Consider the following 27,869-nt stretch of genomic DNA (forward strand, 5'->3'; position numbering starts at 1 on the left):
GACTAAGAAACATGCTGCGGAAAAGTCACTATAATCATTCTCTTTTTACGCGATTCATTGTTTAATTTATACGATTTGTTGTGCTGTAGCCTTCTAGGTAATTTTTTTTTTTTTGCATTTTGTTTTCAAGTTTGTGCTTGTGTTGGATGTTGGATGTTGATTTCAACAGATTCTATACTATATGAATTGAAATGAATTTTGACTTGGCACACGACACACCACGCAAGGGATAATTGCATAAAACTCTTCACGAAAGGGAAGATTGCTGAGCTGCGTCTGATGCGCGCTAGGAAGCACTGCCAATGTTTCTTTTCTTTTCGTACAATCATAGCTTTGAAGACTATACGGAGAAAATAACTCAGAGCTGATAGTGTGAAAAAAATATTTCTTTTTTCTTGTAAATCAGCGCCAGGGGAATGCGGCTCGTGGGGGTAAGACACCGTTACGCAGGAAGACTTGGAAAAAAAAGTATGACGCCTACACCTACAGTAGTCTTCCTTAGTTTTTAACCAATGATATTCATTCGTTCGCCTGAATGGTTGTCTTTGACGAAGAATGACTACAACTCCGCCTAGTCTTCGACCATCGCTGCGGATATCGCTTCGTTTCAACCGAGGAGAGGCGTGCCCAAAATGGAAAGAAGGCGGCGCTTGTGTCGAATAGTATCAAGGGTAGCACACTGTACGGTGGTAGACTGTAGTCTATCGACAACGGTCTCGATCAGTGCATGCGACTAGACAATACTTGCGCTCGGTTTCGTCAGTATTGCTGCTTTTGCAAGTGCCCGCTGCTTTCGTTTGAAAATAAAACTTTGTGAGAGACTGAGAAAAAGAAGTGTAACAGTGCAGAAGGGGGCAAGGCGAAAAATTTTGCCGAATTTTTGGAATTGGTGGTACCACCCGCTTTGAGACCATCAAGAAATTTCAACCGTGCAGCAAGTAACGCGTGATTATACGCCCGCTTTTATTGGTGTACGCAGGAGAAACCGAAAACATTCAAGATGATCATGACGTGTGCCGGGTGTGATCGGGCCATTCTCGACAAATTTCTTTTAACTGTTTTGGATCGTACGTGGCACGCCGAATGTGTCCGTTGTGCCGATTGTCGTAATATTCTTGCCGAGCGCTGCTTCTCCAGGGACGGAAAATTGTACTGCAGAACCGACTTCTTCAGGTATATGCTCTATATAGCGATGTCCATTCATCACAACATTAAATGGCATTAATAGTTAGCCTATGCTCAATTTTTTTCACAGGGTATATTTTTAAAACTTTTCCCGTCGCCTTTCTCATTTAAAAAACTATTTTTATTTATTTATTTTTTCAACAAGAGCATAAACGCTTTCTTGCTAAATAAGTTTCAAATGATAGAGTTATCGTGACACGAAGAGCGGATCATTACACAAAGCCAGACAAAAAATTGCCTCTCTTAGTCCTAAAATTTCATCTAGGCTACATTGCTCGTATATGCAAATATATGCTACGAGTTCAAAAGCATTGCGAAAGTGAAAGGTTGGAACCTGACGAAAATAATTTTAACCTGGGGGGAACGAGTACGAGATATAGAGACAAATAAGAGTAAATAAATGCGAAACTTACAAACGAAGTGAGCAATTGCCCTAGTCGAACTCATCCGCGGATAGCATTTTCAATGGACAAATATATACCATACAACGAGACTGAGAGGAACAAGCAAGTTGGCTGTGTAACTTGAATCCTCTTACTTTGTATCCCCATGATGACGGGATGCGTAATGAGATCCGACCACTAGTTCCCGGAACGCCACATTTCATTAATCGTCATGTTAAATGACCTTTCCCGCTTACTTAGTTGCCAGTCTTGTATTCGTATATACCTTCTTTTTGTTGTTGATTTGATTGTTGTTTTCGCAAGTGCATGTGGAATGCAAACAAAAAGCGTTTAGAAATTTCAGTTCTGTTGTTCAAGTCACAATTATCAGCTGTGCCTTCTGTGGTCATATCTCTCTGATTCTCAGTGATTTCAATCGTCAACAACAAAAAATCATTAGGCTGTATCAACTAGCTATTTTTTGTTTGTTTTTGTTTTGTTTTGTTTTTTCACTTTCATAACTGTAAGCCGGAAATAATTCATAAACAGGCTCTTTTTATAGGCCTGCAAATATTAGAAGGAAGGTGAACTAGCCTACCAAGGATATAGTGAAACACGAGATGTACGATTTCACCCTTAATCTTTTATTAGTAACCAACAAAGGTGTTATACATTTGCATGTCCAAATAAGAAATTTCGTTTCGGAGAAACCAACTAAAGAACGTGTTCAAAAAATTGTCCTATAACCAACGACACGAAAAATGACACGAAGCAACAAAGTATATACATCACACAGCTTTTAAAATATCATGCCGTGGTTTTGTTTGCTTATAGTTTTTGTGTTATTTAGCAGATGTAATTCATGTGGTTATAAGCAATTGTGGTGCGAAAACTTACCTGTTGTGTTTGAACATTCTTAGGAGATACGGTACAAAATGTGGTGGTTGCGGCCAGGGGCTGTCACCGACGGATTTGGTGCGAAAGGCCCGCGATAAAGTTTACCACCTACGGTGCTTCACCTGCGCTCTATGTCGGCGACAGCTATCGACTGGAGAGGAACTCTATCTTCTTGACGATGCTCGATTCCTCTGTAAAGAGGACTTCATTCGAGGAAAATCTGCTCCTGGTAAGAAACCAAACTAATTAAGCTAGCCTGACTAAAAACAAAAACAAAAACAAAAAAAGGAAAAAAACTACTTTTTGTGCGATCTTTTTTTGATTGAAACCTGGAGCTTGTGCTACATTTGCACATTAACGAGTTATCCTGTTGAAATGGTCGAGTTGTTGGCTGCACGTAGCGAGTGAGTCAGTTTCCGAACACATGGCTCCGACTGCTGGTAGACCTGGCACTTGCGTTTCCCCTGTATGTCGATTGACACAAGTGGCCTATTTGTTTGCTATATATCGACCTTGAGTGATGTCGACTCGATATCTTGGTAGCCAAAATGTACCGCTGATTGTCAGGGTACATTTGTAGCGATTTGTGGTTGTATATCACATGTAAGAGTCAGTGACTCGGAAAGCGAGAGGACGAGGAAGCCAAGTGGTTAAAAAGCAGAGAACAGGCCCTCTTTATTTTAGTTTCACCCTATAATTTTGTTTATCTTCGGTAAGATCGATTCTAATTCCCCATTTTCAGCCTTTTCTGTTGTTGACAAGCTGCTATTATTCACACGATTGCACGCCATCTAGGGAGTTCCCTCCTTTCCCCTCGCTTGGTGAAGGAGTGACGGCTTTAACTTTAATTGCGCTCAGAGCTCGGTAGTTCGTTTGCAACACCTGCTTCTGTATAGTTTCCGGAACTTGAGCAAAGCTTTTGTGTTCCTGTTGGGAGCTGGGGTTTTCTATTTTCTCCTTGTTTTGATTTTCGATTTTTTTTTCCCCCCTTCTTCTTATTTCAATTCTTTCCCTGTGATGGTTTCGTTAACTAGATAACAATTTTGTTGTTGTTGTTGATAACGTTATGGCGATTATCTACATTTTTACTTGACTCTTTCTTCGTGCTAATAAAAGAGGGAAAGCACTGCCGCCAAAACTCTGGTGACCGTAGCCCGAGATCGAGTGAGCTAGAAACTCTACGCATAAATGTAACATCATTATATTATGTGCAGCGTTTCACATTTGGGCGCTGCTTAGTATGAATAAGTCTACCTCAGTTAGTTCCAGGGATTCTTTCATAAACCCAAAATTACCTTACATTGCACTGTAGGTTGCGTAAACGAAATTATTTTGATATTTTAAAAAAATGCCCGAGCATCGTGGCGAAGAAGGTATATAACGCAACAAAGGTTATTCGATCCACCATCCGAGCATATATATGTTACATAGCAAAAAGTCTAGCTATTACAAAGGCGACCCGCTGCGCTTTTCGAGAAGCCCTGAAATGCTGAAGCTGCAACATACTTCTGCCCCTCTATTTTTCTTTTCTTCTTCTTCCTCTTTTATCTCGTATTTTCTGTTTTCTTTTTTTTTTTCCTTCTTTTTTTTTTTTGAATCTTCCTTTTCTTTTTTTATTGAAATTCTTTCTTATGAAATTTTGTTAAAAATATGTTTCACGAAAAATAATGGCTTGTGCCAAGTTGTCACGGCAAAGCGTGGAAAACTATTTGATAATGGTCGATAATGGTCGAACACATTGGGCTTCTGGGCTTCTCCCCATTCGAATATATTTCACCGTTAGCGCCCACCGTTTATGGCTACCACGATTTAAAGCATATAGTTATTTGCGTAAGGATAGGTAGCTTTTCTTCTCTAGCTATTCCGGTGTGCTATATGTGTTTTGGTTTCCAAAGTTCACCAAAGTTAGTGAATACGTATACAACCATTTAAACTCACAGGACCAATTATTGACGAAGCAAAAAAATCTTGAAGTAAAACGACACGTAACATATGCATCTACGTTAAACAGCACATCCCGCAAGTGATACGTATCCCATCAAACCAGGGCCACTTCTAGACGCGTCAACATCAGGAAAGAGAACTTTGTCGTCTGTCTCAGAAAATCGAAAGTAACTATGCAGCGTTTCTCGAGGCATAATTTACATACCTGGCGTATATCTCATTGTGATGCCAGAGGTGAATGGGAATAGGCGAAGAAAGAAAAAAAAAAGAATGTGCGTATTGTGACGATGAATAATAACGAAAACTGAAGGGGATGTGTAGCAAACATGCCACGTAATGGTGCCGTTGCAGCCAACAGTTGGGCGGATCTAGTTTGTTACTATTTTAAAGGTTTCACGTGCCGACAGTGAGTGTGCTTTTATGTTATCGAATACTCTAGAGCATCTAACATTTTTCCCTTGTTTTCCTTTTCACTGGCATTTTCTTTTATTGGCCGTGTTTCTTTCACCTTTATCGACTTGTGCGATCTAGAACTCTTCAATAGCCTGTATGCCTATTGAAGGCTTGAAGTACAGTTTGAAGCTTGTGCCACCTTTCACTTCTCGATGCAAACAAGAGCCGTGTCTCAGTGTTACAGTGTTACACATTTTATCCAACTGAAAAGAAGAAAAGCCTGAGGTGACGAAATGCAGTCTAGATTCAGCGTTTTGTTTTTTAAACCATTTTTATGACCATAGTCGATGGTGCTTATAGAACGTAATTACACAGCGTAAATTATACACGCTATAGTTAAATAAGCAATAAAATGTTAAGTAAGCAAAAGATAACTATCTTCGTCGACGAAAAACACCGTCAATCATTTCGCAGAAGCCAAATCAATGAAAATCTTGTGTGACTTTGCCCGGTCGTCCGTGTTAAAATAGCTATAATAGCGCAACGTTGTATCGATACTGAGCACTAAGACAGTGATGTGACGGCGAGAGAAACGACTGCTGATAGCTGATACAGTATATATTTCAGGACCGATCCGCTTTCTCCGTAACAACAGGAAACAAAAAACGGATAACCAGTTGCACTTATGAATATAGCGTTTGGGGCAAAACAAAAAAAGATGGATAGCGTGTCAATGGGAGGCAGTTTTCGAGTTGAGATGCACCATCTGAAGGTGTCGAGTTTTCTCCGAATGCTCACTGTACATCCTTGCTCCCGCAACCCCCTATATGTGGGAACTTGTACAGTATACTTTGGTTTTTTTTTTCCCCTCTGAAAAAAGAAAAAACTCCTACCATATATACATGAATTGTCGACGATGATGAACGACAGGATTCAAAACGATTCGCTTGTTTTGATGATAAGTTTTCTTGGCTGTAGAGGAGAAACTATGCTGATGATAACTTTTTTCTCGAAGAAGAACAAGGGGAGAAAAAGAAGACAAAAAGAAATCAAGGGAAAAAAAAAACGAGAAAATAAAAGGAAAAAAAAAAAAAAAAAAGAAGGAAGAAAAAGAAGAGGAAGGTCAAAGATGGTATTCTTTGGCGGATAAGACTGTACATCATGAGAGTCTGGCTTGGTCGGTGGTTGGCTGCTGCTGACGGGGCCACGGAGAGGGGTCAAACATTGACCGGAGAGAGCCGAGCCTGGGTTCTGTTGTGTACCGACGGTTCGTACAGGACTCGTATAAGACCCCCGACTGCGACTGGCAAAGTGGCCACGGCCAGCTAAGACCCCCGCTGCTCTCCACCTTGGAAAAACAGCTCGAAGAAGAAGCGGGAATCTACAAGCGATGATTTTTTTTCTCTCTCGCTCTCTCTCTCTCTCTCTCTTTTTTTTGTTTTGTTTTTTTAGAGCCCTAGACAAAAGTGAAGGAGAAACAGAGCTGAGGCCAAGAGGCGAAAAAATAAGAACCCCAAAACTCTCATCTCCTTATGCGACTGAACTTACTTTTAATTTCAACTCGCAAGCCAACAACAGACAGAAAAGAAAAATCCCCCTATTTTCTAGCCTACTTTACGTGTTATTCAGGCAAGCAGGGGTGGGGTGGGGGATATAAAGAATAGAAAGAAAAATAATATACGTCTACAACATTTATATGTAACAGCAAAGCAAAGCGACGTGATAACAATGTGATGGGATAAGATTCACGAAAACCCTTTTGTGACTGACCACGGCAGAGCCCTTAGTAAGAAACATTTAAAAAATCTAAAAAAATAGGGACAGAAAAAAATTAAGTGTGAAAATATGTGTCGAACAACCAACAAGCGTTTCAGTTGTCCCTACACATTTCCTTTGAGATTTCTCATTCATCGTGTCCAATTCGTTCGTGTCGAATGCCAGTGACAAAAATCGGCAAACAGAAGCAATGGCCAAACGTGGTGACCGGACGATGGGCGGATTCCACCATATGTGTTACGGTAGACTTCCGTAAAGCTATAGGAATAGCCGCGAATACCGGCAAACTAAAAAGGGTAAAATTCCAACTGAACCAAATACCAGGAGGCGGATGGTGGAGGACGGGGCGTCGGGGTCGGCTTTTGTCTTTGTTTCATTTGGCACATTGTTTCAGCATAGCGTAGCGTGGCCGGCCAACTAGTCGGTTTCCAGTTACCATATTGTTAATTTAGAGCTCATATAGTGACTAACTTATAGACTGTGCCACCTATGACACTTTGGCCGTGAAGCATTTGACCTCAGTGATTGAACATTAGTCTAACGAATGTATATTGCCTGCGAAACAGCAACGTACGTATAGCCTATATTATATTTCATTGATCATTAGCTAGGCTATACTCTTGTTATTCTACTTCACTCTGACTTCACTTCGCTGTTTTTAGTTTTCCATTGCAAGTGATATAGGCTGCGTAAGTTCATCCGAGAATAAATCTAATGTTAGGCCGGAACATTTTGAGAGTCGGCCTCGGTCGGCCTATGGGCTACTACTATTTACTATATAGTTGGAACGAACAGCAGCTAAATCGAGTTAGATCAAATGTGCATTTAAATATGGTTGCCATAAGTGTATAGATCAACCGTAAAACTGGTGGTGTATAGGAGCTAAAGCGGGCAGCCAACGGCAGCAAGCCGACGGGTAGCTCTTGTCTATGCATGCTGGGCGACAAGTGGCTACAGGTCGGAGGTCAACAGTGTTTCGTGCCGTGACAACATGCAGCGATCTTCTTCCTTAAGGGAAGGACTGATCGGAGAGACAGGCAGAGAACAGAGCATCAGAGACCACGGGTTTTCTTTTTGATGGCCCTTTCTTTTTCTATTGTTATGCCATTGCCTGTATTTCGGTATACGAGTCCGTTCTCCATCTTCCACCTTCCCCCCCATTCCTACCTTTTTGCTTTTTTGCCTTTGGACCCCAGCTGTGCTGCCATTTCCAACGGCGCAGTGCTGTCTCTACCGTAGGCATCATCATCGCTCGGGTTCATAACACAGCTTCGTTCCAGCTGCTGCCTGCGCCATCCATTTGAATAAACAATTGCCAGCGTATACCTTGAGAAATTTGACTATTTTCCACATCGTATAGTCCTGGTCGTAATCCCAGTCATAGAAAAATCTGATGTCATTCACCCAAAAACCTCGTATTAAAAAGTTGTCCATTTGCTTCCTCGCATTCAAATTTGAATAATTCGGCTCGATTCAGCCCTAGAGTCCCCGTTATGACGTGAATAAGAACGGAAATTCGTTAGGTTGTGGGGCCTTCACTACAGTCACGTATTATTTGTTGTTGTTTTTTCCTTTTGTTTTTGTTTTTGTTTTTTTTGTTTTTTTCTGTTTTGCTTGACGTCGTTTTCGTATTCTTTTCAGTAGCGCCACACATACGTAGTTCGATCGAGTCACCGAGATGTAATCGACTATGTTATGGAAGCACGAAGCCAGTAGGGAGGGGGCGAGTTAGCCACACACAAGTTACGCCCAAATCGGTTTCTTATATTTACAATTCGAACACAATCGTATTCAAGAGCGCACTAGCTGTCGTACAGGATAGCAACTTTGGGGAGGAACACATATACAGGACCTGTAAAGCATATAGTTGTTCTCAATGCACCCCCGTCCATCAGCCCCTCTTCCAACGCCCTTTGGCACGTGGCTGAATATTTTAGCATGGCGACCTTTAACCTTACCGTATAGGCGACCAACCCTCTTTTTTTTTTTTCCTCTTTGTGTGTGTGTGTGTGTAGCCATTGTATGCGTTCACAGTATGCCACTCACACTCGCCTTGTAGCATTTGCTCGTTATTCTCCATCTCTCCCTCCATCGACAGCCATCAACCCTCGGTGGTTCCGTCACTGGTTCCTCCGCGGGTTCCTCCCTAGATCAGCGCGTACATTCACTGAAAATAAGGCCACAAGAATCAGACAAAAGATTGAGTCTATATCTGTGTATATACTGTATATACAATTATACATCTACGTATAGTCTACTTGTGTGGTGGGCATGTACGGAACGCATCCATGAAAACTGGCGGGCGGTGTGCACAATGAGCTGTATCTAGATAAATAAATGGTTTGCGGTCCCACTTCATGAAATAGTCATAAGCCTACTTTAGGACCAGCCCCATCGGGGAAATTAGGTCTTGACAAACTGCTCTCTCCAACCATCAGAAGGCTCTTGGTGCTGGGTGGCCCATCACCAGCTCAGTCAACCGCACGGACCAATTCTCGAGACTTTGTCGTGACACACTTGGATAGGCCTATAATAAAATGCGTCAGCAGACTACGAAATGAACAGTTTGCCTCAAGACCCCATGTAGGGAGTGAATTCTCAATCGGAAAAGGTATCAATAATAAAGCCTATATATAGGCTACAGCCATACTATAGTCTATACATAAGCGCAGCAGCATATGCAAATAGTGTGAAGCTTATAATTATTGACACATTCTGTTGGAAAACTCGAGAAGAAAATGTTGGAAAAAAGGTTGAAATTGAGGGGGGAGAAGGCCGACAGCGCGGGAGCCGTCGCCTCTTAACTATTGCTTCGCTACAACGAATCCCTAAATGAGAACTTACACTGCCTTGTTTGCCTACATAGGCTACAACTGGCAGTCGACATAGTACTCCCACACAAACCAGGGTGCCTTATAGAACTCACAAATTATCGTCCTTTTGTTCTTTTTTCTGAAACGCACTGAAAATAGCAATGAATCTTGTTGGCCTTTGTTTTCTTTTCTTTTCTTTTCTTTTCTTTTTTTTTTTGTTTTGTTTTGTGTTTTTTTGTGTTTTTGTTTTGTTTTTTAGTCAAAGAAAGAAAAGGGGGAAGGAAAGCGAAGAGTTGAATTCTTGGATGCAAATGAAGAAGGAAGGTCGCTGAGGGCGGATGCACCACGACCAGGCAATAGACTTAAAAAAAAAAACGGCCACACTTTCACAGACGTGAACACGATGTAAAACATGCGGAACGGATGTTACTTCTGTCAAAAAGATGAGAGCCTATAAGGGTGAGGGTAGTTATGACTACCTGCTGTTAGGATAACAGCAAAACCACTGTTAAGGACACAACAGCTATATACTCTGCGATCACTTATCAGTATTATAGACTACTGTAAGAATAGCGCTTCGAGTTACAAGAACATGCGACGATGTGAGGACTGTATGTCGAGGCGTACACCAGCAGACAAGCAGACGTTCATAGTTTTTTAAAGGCAAAACTCGTCTTTCTCTTTAGAACTGTGTAAAACAACGACAACAACAAATCCTGTGATGACCTGCGTAATACTATGGTTGCGCGTTTTGATGTCTCGACACCGATGTCGTTGAGATCATGTAAGCCACTCAGCGGTCCGTGAGCCCGTGTTGACGTGTTGTTCAAGCGAAAAAATCAGGGTCTTTTTCGAAATGTTTCAAACATAGCCGCGATGTTAAGTTGATTCCTTTTCATTTTCTTGGTCTCTTCTTTTCATCTTGAGACAAGACAGAAGATAGGGGGGAGGAGGAGAAAGACTAAGAAGAAAAAATAAAAATAAAATGAAATAGAATAAAAAGAGGACCATGTGCCGACAACAGGACTTCAACAGTGACCTCCTGCTGGGCTGACATGCGTCCATCATTTTGAACTTTGACCCTCCCCTTTTCCCTCCCTCCCTTCTTTTTCTCCTGCTCTCCTCCCTTTACTGCCCTCCCCTTGCCGACAACTTCTTCCTCCCCCCTCCCCCCCTTCCCTTGTTTTTCTTTTCTTCTTCTTCTGACAATGGTCCCCCCCCCCTTTTCTTTTGTAGTGTGGTGGATTCATCATATACAGTAGATGGACAGACAGTACTACACTCGTATACATGTACGTTTATACACCGTAAAACTGTATATAAAAATAAATGTTAGTCTTGGCTAGTTTTCGCCGGCAGGCCAAACTGGGCTATAGACACCATTCCATTCTGACACAATGCACACGCTATGGTGCGCCACTGCGCCCCATGTGAAAATGCGTTTCTTTGCTCGGCTCACCACACACAAGACATTTAAATAGCCATGCGGAGCAAGTGTTGTGGATGACGGATTTCAGGCATTTTCGTTTGAGACTTTGAGTGACCCGCATCCATAAGGGCTCGACTTCTCCGAATCGAATCATGTTGGCCAGTTGGTTCAACATGGCGACTGACTTTGTATATACTATACCGTTTCTTATTGTCGAGGTTATTGTAGAGGATGGTATATACTGTACGTTCAGGAAATGACGATATGTAAATAAGGATGTCTAGCGTGGAGACGTTGACTACATCAGACGCGGATGACTTAACGGAATTTCTAGGGGCCCATATTGTTTACGTTGCGACGACGAACTCTAAAGAATAAAGGCCCGAATTTCGGGCCGGAATTTTGAGCGCGACTCTATCGATCCCTTTGTCACCAAGCTGATTGACATGCACGACTGTTAGCCTATACTGGCAGAGTAGACGCTGCATCTTATAAGATTCACCGATGACTGACGAATCGATTCCTTTTGGATTTGCATGAATATAGAACTGCTGCTGAATTCAGCGTCGGACGACGACGACGACGAAACTCTATCCATCTCGCTTTCGATCGAGAAGGAAGCTAACAACAACAACCATAACCATCATTGTGCTGTTAGCGTACTGAGTAGCAGCGGCGCCAGCAGCTTAACGATGCCCTCTCCCAACCGACCGTTGACTCCAATGACCCAGGGCCTAATCATACCGCCACCTCCCTCCTCTGATGGCATTGTCATCAAAACTCAGCGGCCTTCTACGCCCTCCAACACCCTCGACGACAAGGATGGCAACGATTCGGAAGGTAAGCATCGGCATTGGCATCGGCATCGGCCTCTGCGTTCCTTTTTCTTCCTTTCTTTTTCATCTCTTTCGTTTCTTTCTTGGTTTTTTGTTGGTTTTCTTTTATTCGGTTTCTTTTCATTCGTTTATTGAACTACGGTGGCGTCCGACCACAGTAGACTATGCAAAAACAAAAAAAGGTAAAAAGGAATGAAAAGGACGGTTTAATCAATGTGTGCGTCTTTGACGAATGTTGCGTATAGGCTCAGTGGATGGCGACGGAGAAGGCGAGAGTCGTAGTGACAACCCGTCCGAATCGAAATCTCCGGACGAGGGCGGGGCAGGCTCCAAACGGCGTGGCCCTCGTACCACCATCAAAGCCAAACAGCTGGAGATCCTGAAGAACGCGTTCTCGCAGACGCCTAAACCAACGAGGCACATTCGAGAACAGCTGGCCAAGGAGACCGGCCTTCCTATGCGTGTCATCCAGGTTAGTATCGTGTCCGTTGCGTGATGCTCAACTGCCTTTTGTGAAAGTAGGTCTTTCCATGTTGGTCGAGTCAAGAACAATTTTGTATCTCTCTGGTGCTCAGAAAAAAAAAAAACAAAACAAAAACAAAAAAACAAAAATCATGCAAATAGTCACTTTGATCTAGTTTTGTTTTTTGTTTTGTTTTTGCTGATGAAAGGCAACCAACCAATGACATCTTTGTTTTGACAAGGGTTTGAAACATAATACAGTATCTAGGAAAGAAAAAGTCTAGCATTGTGTAGGTCTACTCTGGATTCAAACGTAGGCTAGATTTATGAACAGTGCCATACCGAACAGTGACATATATAGAGCATCCAACTTAGACATATAGAGCTATAGTCTACAGACTTGAAAGTGTGTTGTTTGTGTCAAAGGCATTCAGCCGTATGGCCCCGCTATTGGATTAGTTTCATTCTGTCAACATTTGGTTTTGTGCGGTTGTGTATAGGTGTGGTTCCAGAACAAACGGTCGAAAGAACGCCGACTGAAGCAGCTTACCTCCATGGGTCTGAGGCCGTATTTCGGAGCTTCGCGCAAGCTGAGAGGCTTCCCAGTGAGCCCGGGCATGGACGATGGCTCCGGCGTTGTTGGCGGATTCAACCCTTATTTCGATCCGAAATATGCAGCCGATTTCGCTTACGGTGGAGCACCTGGAGGTCCTCATCCCCATTTCGGCCTGCATTCTCATGGACCACCTCATCCTCTCCAGCATCACCCCAACCCTCCGTTTGGTGACTTCTTCGGTGGACCTCATCCGCCTCCCCCTCCACCCTCTCAGTCCTCCCAAGGGGGACCTGGAGCGCCGCCCGGTGCTGGAGCTCAAGGGCCAGGTGGAAATGCGCCTTTTGGCGGCGGACCTGGTAAGTCTAGTCTACTTCATTCGAGTTCTACATCAGAACGTACACATCAGAGTTGCTTGCGGACTTGGACTGTTCCATCTCCTCCTTTGCTCGACTTAGACCGCTCTCCTACACTCAAACGGTGTCCAAAATAAAACTCGGTCGGAGAAGCAATTGACATGGGAATGGCCACGCCTAGTTGTTCACAGTATATACAGTAGGTCTATATACAGGATATAGTATTGGAGTGCGGGAAATGTCAAAGACAAAAAAATCCACAAAAATGTCAGATGATGACCATACCAAATCGAAAAGGCAACGCTTACTTCATCACAATTGATTACTAGGGACAAGGAGCATGAAGTGAGATCCTCAATAGGTATAGACCTAAAGATATTCACAAAGAGAAAAAGAATGAATGTATTCCGGTTACGTGATGGTGTTGCTTGAAAGAACAACAGCCTAGAACAATAAGCGCTGGCTCACTCCTATACGCGCCCTTTTGACTGGGTCGCAGATCTCTCTGGAATTTCTTTTTGAAATTTGACTCGGAATTTGACTCATTCAGACAGGTTTCTTAAAATTTGGACTCCGTATCACCAGAATTACCGGAGCAGATGAAGTATAGATTTTTTTTTTTGGGGTTTTTTTGGTTGCGTTCAATGATGCGTGGATGCTCATCGAACCTGAAATTCGATCTGCCTGGTCGTGGCCCAAGTCGAGCGCATAAGACACTTGATCGTGTTTGGTGGTCTGCTGAACGAATACTCCTCTATAGGTCTACTCTCTTGTCTAGGGAGATTGACGAACATGTAGTACTGTACATTGTCTTCTATAGGCTTCTTTTATTCTTTGTTGCGAAATAGTTCTGACGCGTTTCAACTGTTGTGAACTTGTGATTGACACAATCCGTATTCTGCCAAAAGGCCCGATTGCATTGATTGAATCAGACTTAAATCAAATCAGGGAAAAAGCAAAAGAGAGGAGAACAAAATTCAAGCGTAACGAGACGTATGTGCTAGCGTTGGCGATTGTCTCTGTCGTCGTCTACGGAACTGTGAACGACTTTTAGCAGCGACGGTAGATTGGCCACAGTTTGGTCCATACAATCCAGAAATGTGAAATAAGCAGAACGAAAGAAGATTTCTCGGCAGGCGGCAATTCGTCGTTTGTGTACGGTTATCTGATATGTTGGCAAACGGGTACCAATAGCAAATAGTTGGTGGTGAAGGACAGTCGCGAGTCCTTGCTGCCGTCGTCCCGTTCGCTGGTCGTCGAGAGAGTAGCACGTCCATGCGCTCGACTTGGGTAAATAAGGTGCAAAAATGGCTCGCTGAAAGGGCAGTCAGCGGTCGCCGCGTGTGTGCACTGTGCAGCATAAACAGTTTACAAACATCGGGCTCAATCCCACCGTTTGATGTTACATGGGGGGGGGGGGAGGGAGGGGGAGGCTTGACCGGCTGAGCTCATTGAGACCTCTGGGTAGTTATATAGAAGAAATGATGGGACATTCATAACCAACATCGACCTCTAACACCGTGCCGAAACTGAATAAAAATACCATTCATCGGCACGGAAATGCATTTCCATGATTTCCATCTATCGAACCAAGTTCATAAATAACATAAATACACGCCAATTTATCGGAGCGGTAAAAATATTTATTTTAGTAGTTCATCAGAGTCGATACATAAGATCGTAGAATAAACTTATCGAAACGAGAGAGAAAAAGGCCAGTCGGAATCTTTGTTTTTTCGAATCATTCCTTTAAGGAATATGTGTTTTAAAAAACGTGGTGTATGCCACGGGTTGAAATTATAAACTGTTTATTTTCCACAGGAATCACTGGTGTGGATTTTAAAAAATATTCGCCTAACATGCAGCTCTTTTCCTATAAGCTTAGTAGACCTGGCTACATATGCAACTACACAGTGGATAAGACTGCGTATTGGGGATAGGCCAAACAGAACATGTTGGCTTCCCTAGGCCAAAGACAAGTTATTTGCTTTCTTTGTCAAAAAGAAAAAAAGAAAAAAGAAAAAAGAAAAAAGAAAAAATAAAGAAAAAATAAATGTCGATTGTACGGAGCTGGATATCTGAATAGCTCCGGCTACCATAGATATATAGCTATAGAGGCGAGTGCGATTCTGGTCTAGCAGAAATAATAGGATTTCCAAAAAGATTTAAAAACATTCCCGAATATATCCGGACGACTTCGTTGGGCTCACTGTGCTGGATATAGGGATAGCTGAGACCGGGGAGGATGATAGCGAGGAGTAAAGCCGGTTGGTGTGCTGGCGCACGGCTCTCATCCGCCTGTCCGTCAGAGATAACAGACAGCAGGCGAGATCAAAAGGAGACTGTTGGACGGTACCGATAGCTTTCATACTTCCCCATGGCGCTTTCCCTCTTTCGCTTGTTGGTCCTGGATATATATATATATATATATACTACGTTTGGCACAAGAGGGATTAAGTTCCCTCTTTTCTTTTCGATACGTGCAACATTATAGACTTCTATAAGAGGGGGAGGCGGGGAGACAGAAAAAAAAAAAGGAAAAAAAAAAAGAGAGGGAAATATAAGCTTTGGTTGCTCAACATCAGAAAAGAGGGAGGACAAATGGTGAATAAAAAATGTATAAAAAAAAAATAACAAAAAAAAAAGAAGATAAAATAAAGTTTCCCTTGGGTTGGTGTATTGAGTTGACTGCACAGTTCAAGCTGTTGACTTTTCTAACCAGCTTCGGTTGGGTCGCTTTGAATCGGTGACAGATGCAGCGATGCAGCACCCGAGGTCTATATACGGAGGGAAGGCTGGGTGCGCTATGGTTGACACAGCTACATATAGAGAGCGACATGCGGCCAACTATGAATGTACGATATAGTTCACCTAGGAGTGCAATAGTGTCTTCTATTCATCGTGTGCGGTTGGTGTGTAACTGTATGCACAGCTAACTCGATGTCTGTTCCGTCTAGAGTGAAGCACTCTCTATGACGAAGGCCTATATAGGCAACCGGCAGTTTATAGGCCTGTCCATTATATAGTACAAGGCAAATCTTGTTGCTTCAAAAGACATATAGAAAACACACGTCCATCAAAGCCTGTTCGAACCTATAACGTCATTTGTCAATCAGTCCAATCATGCCTCTTGCCTTATTCAAAGACACACAAAAATGTGACGTGTGACGTGACGCCCAACGTATAACGATCGACGTATTATTAGGAGCTACTATAGTTTAACATTACTGCCTGGCCACAGGGAAAGCACTTGGACTTTTGTTCGACAAAACAGGGCGGACGTCCGTTGGTAAATCAAAGCTTGTTTAATAAAACTAATGATAAGCTGGGAAGGCGACGTGTTTAACGATTAGTTTCGCTTTCAAAGTGGCAAAGGGGTTGAAATTGGATCCAGTAGCGAGTCTACACCTTTAGATAGGACTGTCTTGTTTGAATGACGTAATTGAAAACCGTGAATGACTGGTGACACATTTGTGCTTTTCTAAATTGTCTTTTTTTTTCTTTTTTCTTATTTTGCAATAGGAATGGGTATGGATCCATCCTCAGGAATGGGAGGTGGAGAATTCGGACAAATGAGTGACCCGACTCAATATCTGACTCCGAATGACCTAATCTCGCAGCGCTCAAGTCCAGACTTTATGCCTGGAGGTAATTACCAATTTCCCTTTTTCATGTTGAAAGCCAGTCCGAAGGCCGTTAGCGAGCAATTAAAAAAAACAAAACGAAAACGAAAACAAAACAAAACAATCAAACTCAAATGACAATGTATTAATTCTGTTTTTCTCCGTTCTGTCCATCTGTTTAGGTTCGGCCAACTTCGCGGAGCATCAGCAAATGAACGAGGGTCTCGTCTGGTGACTTTAGTCAGGTCATTTGTGGGCGTGAAGGCGTTCGTGTAGGAATCAAGAAGTAGACGAGAAACCGTGTCGGCTTTCGATGACACGCTGCGTGCAACAGCGCACACAGAGAAGAGCAGAAAAAAAATTAATAAATAAATGAAACAAGAGAGTGGAAAAAATTCTTTTGTCTTGTTTGTAGGCGATGCTATACAGTGTTATAGATGCGTGTGATTACAGCACATTGCGCAATCATTAGCGTCAAAGTGTATCCCTCTTCTTCCTTATTTGGATTCAACTTTACGATGTATTGTCATGGGTAAAAGCCCAAGTCCTGAGCGAGCCAGTTTTTTTCAGCAAAAAGTGAGCGCTGCACTCGTTGAAGGGCATCTCGAGAGCTATCCAACCAAGCCGCACGACAAAAAAGAAACCGTTGAACGAATTACATATTGTAGGTGTTTTTTTTTTTTTTTTTTGTTTTTTTCTCTTTCTCCCCCCCTTTTTGTTGTTGTTGTTGTTTTTGACCTGTTGGCAGCGTCTTTTTCAGTTGGCGTGTCTTTGCTACTGAAACTGATCTTCTTGAGTAGCGCACAGAGTAAAGGAATAAAGGCATTAAAGAAAATGGTCTTGGTTAAGTTTCTGTATAAGTTTAGTTGATTGATATGAGTTGTTTCTCTTTGGTCCTCGTTTCTACTACTTTTCGACATTTAATTTTTTATTTTGAATTATTTTTCTTATTTTTCTTTTATTCTTTGGGTTAAAAAAAAAAAAGGGGAAAAATATATTTATTTATTTATTTTTTTTTTTTTGCTTGAGAAGCGTTTGTTGTGTACAAGTACAATGTCTCTTGTGCTAAGCCCAAACACGTATACAGTAAAACAAAAAGCCCAAATTTCGGTGGATAAACTGCAACCCCCCTCCCCTATTTTTCGACGAAGGCCACGCATGATTCCGTCGATTCAAGGCACGTTTGGCGCATGGCAGGGTGCTGATCAATCTGACAGGACACATTTGGAAACGTAGGTTGACCTACCAGTCGTCAATCTCTCTCCTTTAAACATTACCTCTTCCTATCACACGGTTCTTGTCGCCACCAGTTTCACTCTATTCGTCCCTCTCCCCCACTCTCCTCCCTCTCTCTCTCCCCCCGTCTCTTTATTTGGTGTCAAATGTCGTGCGGTTGAGCCCCCCTGAAAACAAAAGAAAAGAAAACAAAAAACAAAAAAAACAAACAAAAAAACAGAAAAAGGAAATAGAGACCCGGCTGGCCGTCGATATTATTGTACATATAGAAAAGTTTATACAGAATTGTCACAAGAAGAAAAATAAATAGTTCGTTTAGTCGTCTGACGTCTTGACTATCTTTGTATTTATTGTACAGTACATCATTTCATTTCATGTTTCGTTTATTTATAGTGAAGCAAAATGAACGCACGAGAAAAACTGTATGTCGGACAGTCTTTTACACACATAACCTACACATATAAAGTATATAGGCCTATATAAATACTGTATATTTAATATTTCATCATTTTATTATTTTATTATTTTATTATTTTAAGAAGAAAAATGGAAAACAAAACTGCGATTTGAAGAAGGCCCAACTTGTTTGGTTAGTCAGCGACTCGGCTTGCGCAAGAAATATGTGTGGCTCCTCCCCTTTCTTTGAGGTTCAGCCTCCTGGCCGTTGGGCTGTCACGCCAAAGAGAAGGTTGCGTGCAAGACCGACGTATTCACACCTGCGTGCCGCATCGACGCCCGCCTCTTCCTCCTCCCCAACTCGTCCCAACCATCATACCACCCCACAAAAACCTAAAACTAATCCCACAGAAGATGGCTTAGTAAACGATAATGAAGGCTCATTTTCGCCGCCACCACAGAGTCGTGTATAACCATCTCCCATCTTGTTGGTTCTTATTTCTCCCTTTTCTTTTTTTCCTTCTCCTTGTCTTCCATATATGATTTCCCCTCTCATTCCGTTCGTCTTTTCTCGGCCATTTAAAAACAACGAAATTCCATCCCTTGCACTGGAACGCAGATGGCTTCTATGGACGGGAGGAAGAAGGCGGAATATTACACGAAGATTTGTGGAGTAGAACTGAATAGATAGAGCGAAGGAGGGGAACTAAAAGCCACGGTGAATTAAAGGGTACCATTTTGGTGATGGCCTACTATGCAGACCCTTCAACCAAAGAAAAACAAAAAAACAAAAACAAAAACAAAAATAAATAAAATAAAATAAAATAAAATAAAGCTAAATAAAAAAAATAAGAATAAGAGTAAAAATACCTGTCCGTTGTGAGTATATGTACTATACACCAGTACATTAGGAAGGACAAGATAAAAGTGGAGGCGAGGAAATGGGGATGAAAAAAGGCAAGCGGGATGTACGTGTGCGGCTTTCATCCAAACAGCCAAGACTAGAGCTGATGGCACCTGACCTAATTAATGGGACGTGGCTGTCTCACCACGAAGGCACATACTTCCTTTAGCTGCTGCTTACCTCCCCTTTAAAGGCAAGCAAAGTATACAACAACAACAAGATGGGAAGATGAAAAGGTACTCGTTTGTGGCCAATTAAGCGTCATAAAGAATCAACTGACCCCGTCGTATAAAAACTGAGCTGCAAATGTTGGAAAAAGCGTACCACCAACGATCCACTACTTTGCTCATCGTTTTATTTCGAGACTGGGAGTTAACGACGAAGATATTTTTAGATTTCTTTTTTTTTTTTTTTCAACAACGTAAACGCCAGCAAAAGTACCACATCCCCGTTCTGTATAGTCAGCAATGAATGGCGATCAACAAGATGAACGTTTGTGACTCGTGAATCGTTTGTCCATGCCATTTAAGAAGCGATTTGTTGTGCCTCTGTATTCAAGTCATGGAATGATACTAAACGGGAATGTATAAGAAACTGCAGTAACTCGTAGACCTACTATTCAAAGCTACTGTGTATCATCACATTCTGTTCTCATTAAACACGCAAATCAGAAATTAGGTCCATCCAGCATTGCGTTTACAACGAAGAACCAGCATTCATCCCTTTAAGCATAATTTTCCTCTTGTTTTCTTCTTTACGTTCCAGTTTGGCCTGATTTAAATAGAGCTGGATGACGTGCGAGACGCTGGCGATGGAGTCCAACTCCTCTGCAAGTCTGCCTCATCTGATCAATACATAAACAGCGTGTGCGTGTGTGTTCTCTAGACTGCGTCCCGAATGCTGTTTTCTTTCCCTTTTCTTTCTTTTTTTTTTCTATTTTCCTCTTATTTTTTGTTTTTTGTTTTGTTTTGTTTTTTTTCGTCCTTTTTCATTTGCATATCATTTCACGATCGGTAGACCCTCCATAACACAAAAACTTCTTTCTACACTGCGGGGGCAGCTTGGGGGGTTTAGTATAGGGTGGTGGTAGAAAAGAAGGGGATAGTTCCAGCAGTTTGTCCGGGAAATGCATTGGGGAGGACTGCCAAGTATATAAGAAAAAAGCGAGAGGGGAAAAAAAAAAAAAAAAAAAAGAAAAGATTTAAGCGCGCACGACTCAAAACGTTGATAGATGGGACTTGAAGATATCGGGCTTGTCGGTGGAACAAAGGGTTCTCGAAAGAAACGCATTACCCAAGAGAAGATAGGCAACAGTGGAAAGGACAGAAGGAAAGAGGGTGCAAAGTGAGGGGTTGTTGGCTATTCCGAAAAGGGGCCTCATCGAGCCCCACTTTTTTTTTCACGCATAAAAGTTGACATACGGTATATAGACTACATACTTTGCCAGCTACACTATTGTGTGGAACGCGCATACTGACAAAGTTCCGGCCGGAAAATATATATATATTAAAAAAGGGGTTCCTCGTTGCCGAATTAACAAACCCAATTGGCTAGAAGGTGCTGAAGACCAACTAACAGATCTATATAGTAAGGGCGTTCGACTATGTGCTTCTAAAAGAGTTAGGCAGCGTGAGGGGAGAGGGTTGAGGGGAGGATGCAAGCGAATGTGTCCCTGTTGTCTATCAGAGCCAAACAATACTTTTGGGGGGTCTGTCACTGAATGTCGAACGCTCCCCGGCTCCGTTTATTTGGCCCATCAGTTGGAGAAGCGCGAGCCATGCGACAAATGTTTTCATTTTGCCGACTCGACGGGGGGTTTCGCCTTTGGGCCAGACTTCGCTCGCGCTGCCGACTTTTTTCTATCTTTCTTTTTATGTTCCCTTTTTCTTTTTTGTATTTTTGTTTTTTCTTTTTTTTTTATTTATTTTCCTTTTTTTTTTTTTCGAGTTGTGGTATAGACTCTCCTCTTTCGATCTTTCCCCCTTTTTCGTTTCGACGGGCCTTCTGCTACGTGTCGAGTGAACAAACTATAACGATGGCCATCGCTGGCGTGATTTCAAACACTTGTCAACAAGTGCGACCCTTTTGTAGATTCTTAAACGCATTTGTCCGTTTCTGTGTTCCCCTCCAAATTGGAATACGTCTCTCTTTTTTATTCCTTTCCCTACTTGTTCGGTCAGCATTGCGCAACAGACGGTCTTTTATATTTCATATGGTTGATTCAATACAAATGCGTTTTTTCCTGGCGCCTTTTTTTTTTCTTTTTCTTTTTCTGTTCATCTTGTCGATCAGCCAACCTTCTGGCGACATATACTGTTCGTGTTCGTGCTATAAGGTTCAAGTGCCAACTGCTAGAAACGTACTTGTAGTCGATTTTTGTTGTCATTGATAAACATGTCGTGTGTAGGTCGTTCTTCGGTGGTGTACCTCGCACTCAAATGAGCATGAAATGAATCATATTCGTGATCCGCCTACCTGGTCTGCGGCTCAGCAAACGTCTCACGAACCAGAAATAAAAAAACAGACAAAACCGGGGCGGCTGTCGTTGGACTTTACGAACCATTAGTCTTTACGGTGACGACACTCCTACTTTGTACGTTGCCAGTTTCGTATAACGCAAAAAAAAAAAAAAAAAAAATAAATAAATAAAAAAAAATAAAAAATAAATGTTTCTCAAACGAAACAGGTGTATGTCAAAATATACAAGGTTTTAAAGAGAAGTGGCTGTGAGAAAAAATTTATATATAGTATGTAGTGTATTACCACTTGATCGTGTGACGGCCAAGTTATACATAGTCTATTTTCGATAGCACATGTTTTTTTTTGTTTTTTTTTTGTGGTTTAGGGTGTTACCGTAAATTCCCACCTTTCGACGTGCACTAGATGCGCACAATATCCAAATGCTGATGTCTTGTGTTTATCGAGTATACCGTTGTACTTGTACACCAGCCGCAAAAGTCTTTAGTCATATAGCTATACGTAAGATACATCGAGGCTGTCTAGTTGTTTATAAATACATTTACACCACCCTATGATATAGCCCTTGTTTTCTTGTTTCTTCTTGTATAAATACACAGGAACACTGTTTATCTGGGTGGAATCAAATTGTTGGATCTTGTGAAGACTGGAGAGAGGGGGGGGGGGATAGGGTAGGAGGACGGGGTGAGCGAACGCGCTCTCTCAGGAACGGTATGGAAGAAGATGAGATAGGGTGCTGTAGGGAGAAGAGGCACACATACACACACACACACAGACACACACACACAAATCCCCACTACATGTATATAGGATACTCTCATGCAATCTTAGCCACGTCCGATTCGATTTAGTCGGGGAAATGAGGTAGGTAACCCCCGGGGAGGAGGACTAGCCATTGACGTGACATGATCTGTCACCACCAAAACTCCATCATCCAGCCCTCCTCCGAAGTATTACGACAAGATCCATTCTTCGTCCAATGGGGGTAGACTCTAGTAAGTTACGTTCCACGTTCGCTTCTTTTCAGCGCTTAATATACTTGAAATCACCGTGGATATACAAAACGGTTAGACCTCGCACTACATTCGTTCAACGGTCTCCTCCAGTCAACTTGCCTATTTATTCTTGCCTTTTTTTCTACGATTGATTTCGATCAACTTTCAGTTAAGACTTGAGAGTTGAGTAGTTTCAGATCTAACATCAGCCTTTTCCATCAATCCTCAGCCGAACTGCCAACTGTCCAACCTATAAATAGTCGACTAACTATATATACGAATGGCTCTAAATGAAAAGTCAGTTACAGAAATATCAGAAAATGAAATGGCTCTGGTGTGGTGGTGTGCCTGACAACTTTGACAAGCAACCCGAAAACCATCAACATCCAAAAAACTTCACTATACTGTAATTGTGTTTGTTTATCAAGCTGTTCGGCGATTTGGCATAATTGCCAAAGCGCTTTCGAAAGCACTAAACCATATCATGTGTATAGGCCACATGCAGTCTATTTTTCTGGAAGCTTCATTCATTTTGTTTGACGTATTTTGGCGATCCTAGCGTCGAAAATATTTCTTCTGGCGACTCTCGTGGTATATTTTTAATCTTGAACTCTTGTCATGCTGTCTGTCCGATAACGAAAACATTCCAACAATGGTTTCAAATCAACTACGTCAACTATGTGAAATGACTGATTTCGAAACAATAACGATTAACACAACGCAACAAAAATTGGGCTCCAGTACGAACTGATTGCTTGCTGGAAAGTATTCAGTTAATTGTTAACAGTTAATTGAAGCATTTTCAAAAGCCACGCTGTTCGTCTTGTGTGGGACAAGCATTTTGGAACTCAGTCAAGTAAAACGGCGAGTTGTAAAACACAACTCAACTGTCAGGCTGTTGCGACTCTTATAGCCTACCCGAAGCGAAGAGTGAGATATGGGATCTTTGTTTCAAACCTCGAACGAAACTGAGAGTCTTGAACCGACGACGACCAAAAGAAATGATTCAACAACACGAGCAAAAATGACCGTGCCGTGTTCGCTGTATACGGCTGTACATATAGGACTTTCCTTTTAGAAACAACAGCAACGAAAGCTATACGTCAGGCAAAAGCACGTTTGACTTGGTTTTTTGTTTTCCACCAATTTGCCCGCACCTAAATGGGTCAGCTGCTATAGCCTTCCGTTTCGCATCATTTGCTTATGTCCGTTTTTTACGAGTATAGCCAACGCCAATTCGTTATTGGATTTTTTGGCAGTTGCAGCCAACTTTGCTCTCCCTTATCTTAAAACGCTAGTATTGGAGGGTTGAACCGCTGTTTGGTCGGTCTGCTGAGCGTGTGATTTATACCGAAAATCCACACTATACGACTACAGTTCAGCCTCATGTGCGTGTGGTTGTGTGTGTGTGTTAAATCAACTAGAAAGATATCAACTTGTAGGGAGGAGTATTTAACAAGGATATTACAAAGTAAAAAGAAAAGACTTGGGGAAAAAAAGAAAGAAAAAAAATAAAAGAAAGAAAAAAACAAAACGAAAATGAAATAAAACAAAAGGGAAGAAGAATCGGAAAAGAAAAGAAACACAAGCGGCTCGAAAACTAAACGAATTGGAAGGCAAAGCGTTGTAAGTTGTAACCTACAGCGTTCAAAATGAAAATGAAGAAAAAAAAGGGCAAAAGAACACTTCGCCGTCCTAGGCTGTATTACCTTCTTCTCCTTTTCTTCTGCGTTCTAAAAATAAAAAAAGAATGAAAAATGTTTTATGAAGCAGCAAAGTTTTGGAGAGAACCCTGAAACCGGGTTTTTTTTTTCTTTTTTTTCTTTTTTTTTTCTTGTCGGAGGGTGTAAAAAAGAACATAAATTGTGTCCTTATGGTCCCGACCAAAAAGCTGACGGTGATGGCCTCCCATAATGAGACGCTTCGCACCAACTCATTTACTCCTCTCCTCAGAGTCTCGAAAAAAACCCTCGGCCCCATTGGATCCCAAAGCCTCAGCACTTTCCTTCTTTTCTTTCTTTTTTTTTTTTTTTTCTTTTTTTTTCTTTTTTTTTTTTTTTTTATTTTTTCTCCTCCTCCTTCTCGTTTTCTGTTTGGGTATACCTGCCTTCGCCAATAATCTTACGCCATTCTTTTATTATCACTTTGTTCTCTTTCAACCGAGAGATTTTTAGTATATATAACAACAAAAACGAAGAAGGAGCGGACCCCGTTTCCCACCTCCTCCACATGTTATAAAACTTTCATGATTGATCAAATTTACATAACGATCCTTGTAATATAGTTGTCGTTTTAACCTCGCCAAGATGGTGTTTGCAGCATCCATCAAAGCAGAGTGATTGTTTTCCGATTTGTTTTTGAGCGCTACGCGGTGGTCATCCGATAGTTCGAGCGGAACGGCGGAAGAGGGCACGAAAACATTGTTTACACACCGGCAAAAGCGTTGCACAAAAGTAAGGCCGATAACGTAGCCTAACGATATTATTGTCCCACGTCCTACTTCCTGCTTTCTTTTGTTGTGCACTATTGACGTGGAGGCCGACCGTAGGAAATTGACATTAGGGGTATAAACTATACAGTATATGTCTGTACAATGCAAGCTAGTGCTTGCAACAGTGCATTCTATCGGGAAATTGCTATTTACGTCCCGCTGATGAACGAAACATCATTTCGGCAGGAAATAAATCGACCGATAATATTATGTCTGATTGCTAGAACAACGATTTTCTTATCGATAGCCTAAGCTACAGTATACGTTCATCGACCACTAGTTCATCGGCTATTTTTGTTGTTGTTGTTGTGCGTGGGTGGCGACGCTACCCCAAGAACATCTCAAAGTTTTCAAGAGCAGGTACAATTTTGAATGATTTCATTGGCTGGTGTGCGTTAATTCGTTTTTCACGCCCAAACCCGACTTTCAATATACAACCATATAAGTGCAGTACGTACCTACTACGTTTTAACGTTTTCACTGGGATCGCTGTCTTACCCGTTTCAAAGTCCAATATTAATAACGCCGGATTGCGGTTCAGCAGCCGCGTGAATTCGACCTGTGAAAATTGTTCAATTAAATCAATTGCTTTGCTTTTCTCCTCCAATTTGAAACTACCACTGTTAGTAAACCTGCAGCTGTATACATATCATGACGAGGGAAAGAAATCTCAAAAAAAAAAAAAAGGAAAAAAAAAAAAAGAAGTTTTTTGTTTTGTTTTTGTTTTAGAAAGTATACTTGGAAAGAAAAGCGATGACCTTTTGTAACACTGTATATATGTTTCCCTTGGAACGGGTGATGCGTCGTTACTTTTTTTTACGAGTGTTAACCCACCCATGTATATGCATACATGTATGGTGTAACCGGGTGTAACATACAAATCGTCCTGTTTTCGGGGGGGGTTGGAGAGAAACAGAGAAAGGCTTTACCATACCGCGCCCCCCACCACCACAACCCTATATGGTGCAGAACTGGCAGCGATGGAAAGATGTGGGGACATGAAAAAGATCAATCAACGTGAACAAGAGGAATATAGTCCCCCGAGTGCAGTGAAACAAGTGCTCTTGTATCAAATGCCACCAACTGTTACGAATTTCAGATCGGGAAATCACAAACGATTGTTCAATGTTATGTTAGCCCCCGGCATGTACCGCTAGTTAATTGTTACGTAGTTTTCTTTTCTTTTTTTCTTTTTCCTTTTATTCACAACATCTTTTTGGGACCTAGTTTACACACTAAGACGTCATTTAAAAGTTAAAAAACAAAACAAAACAAAATCTTTAAAAAAGCGAAAAGAAAAATGAGCGAAAATTTAACCTTTTGTTTTTGTTCACACCACAAAATGTCGGAAATTGCACAACAGAAAACTGCGCGAAAATTAGCTCTGTTTTTATTGGGAAATCTTCTTTCATTGAAAATTTGTTTGTTCTCATTTGCTAAACACTAAAAACGTGGGATATTTGAGCCTGACGGAGATTTTCAAATACATACTGTAAATATAGCCTATACTATATTGCTTTTTTAAAGATCTCAAATAAAACACAACAACCAAAAATCATGAAAACAAAAATGTATCTAACACAAAAAGGAAGGTGTGAACTCAAAGTTCTAAAAGTTCTCTCAACGCGTTTCTTAGCTTTTCAGGACTTTTTAAAGCAAGGCTGCGTTCTTGTGTGTATAGACTTTAGGCTTTAGACGGATTATGTTCAGCGCGCAATTTAATTTTAATTTTATGGCATTGGGCCCAGTATAAGGCAATCGTCACGTGAACTGATTGAACGAATATCCTCCGTGACGAAGAGATCGACAAATCTACTAGCAAGGTTCGATCATTTAAACAGCAATGCGTGACTTGGATTTTGGTAGCAAACCTATATGACGCATATGCAATCTATCTTTGCCACATAAAATGAGCATAACTACGCGACAATTTCAAATGAGACGACCTTGTTTGGCACATGGTATGACGAGGCCGCAGATCGATCCATTTCATCCGCAATCATGGCAAATAAGATGCCACATCGCTAAACAAGTGAGTGGATTTTTAATCAAACTATGTGTGCTGTTAATATTAAAGGCGGACTGAGATTGTGAAAAGGAAAAGAAATAAAACGTCAACCATTTTCCTCGAATGATTTTAAAGTTAACGCAAATGCGTCTTTTGCTTGGCAACTGTCGTTATATATTTTTAGGTTGGTGATGCCACTCTGTAAGATTGGAGGGGGATTTGGAAGCGGAAAAATCACGTATGTAATAGGGTTCCAAAACTCAATCTACGTAGCAAGGCAACCGCAAAACGCGATTTGGGCCAAGTTTTTCGTTTGATATCGATTGGGAAAGATGAGAGGCAAAAAAAAAAATAGAATAAAACAACACAAAATAAATCAAACAAAAAGGACACATCGAGCAGAGGAAAGAAGACAAAATTCGACCTTCCCGAACGGGTAAAAGACATTTGAAAGGCTTTGAAATATAGGCTAGACACAATAATACGCGTCGTCCAGTACTGTAGAGCAACAATGCCATACCTTATCGCCAGCCATAATTGCCTAATCTATGAGTTGTGTGAAAATATCTAGAAACGAAAGTCACGAAAACTTCAGGCTTTTACCCTCCGATGGAGTCGCGTGAACAAGTTGAAAACGTGGAGCCTTCGTCATATATTACAGAGTTTTAAAAAATGTATCACTGCAAAACAAAGTTTACACCTTTTTTTTTT

General features: G+C 41.5%; 1 protein-coding gene across 1 annotated transcript; it reads left to right on the plus strand.

Moving 5' to 3' along the window:
- Positions 1–697: 697 nt before the first annotated feature.
- Positions 698–18,213, plus strand: LOC116931341 (LIM/homeobox protein Lhx5). Its single transcript, XM_045178779.1, has 7 exons — positions 698–1,173; positions 2,489–2,694; positions 11,367–11,660; positions 11,902–12,128; positions 12,619–13,030; positions 16,550–16,675; positions 16,833–18,213. The coding sequence occupies exons 1-7, from the start codon at positions 1,001–1,003 to the stop codon at positions 16,883–16,885; spliced, it is 1,491 nt and encodes a 496-aa protein (XP_045034714.1). The 5' UTR covers positions 698–1,000; the 3' UTR covers positions 16,886–18,213.
- The last annotated feature ends 9,656 nt before the right edge of the window (positions 18,214–27,869 follow it).

This window comes from Daphnia magna, linkage group LG9, assembly GCF_020631705.1.
Source record: "Daphnia magna isolate NIES linkage group LG9, ASM2063170v1.1, whole genome shotgun sequence".
Taxonomy (NCBI): Eukaryota; Metazoa; Arthropoda; class Branchiopoda; order Diplostraca; family Daphniidae; genus Daphnia; species Daphnia magna.

Bases quoted from the DNA above. Each gene is read 5' to 3' on its own strand.
- LOC116931341 (XM_045178779.1), top strand. From the start codon at position 1,001: ATGATCATGACGTGTGCCGGGTGTGATCGGGCCATTCTCGACAAATTT. The intron at 11,661-11,901 runs GTAAGCATCGGC...TGTTGCGTATAG, and splicing joins GGATGGCAACGATTCGGAAG to GCTCAGTGGATGGCGACGGA. The intron at 12,129-12,618 runs GTTAGTATCGTG...GGTTGTGTATAG, and splicing joins TTCCTATGCGTGTCATCCAG to GTGTGGTTCCAGAACAAACG.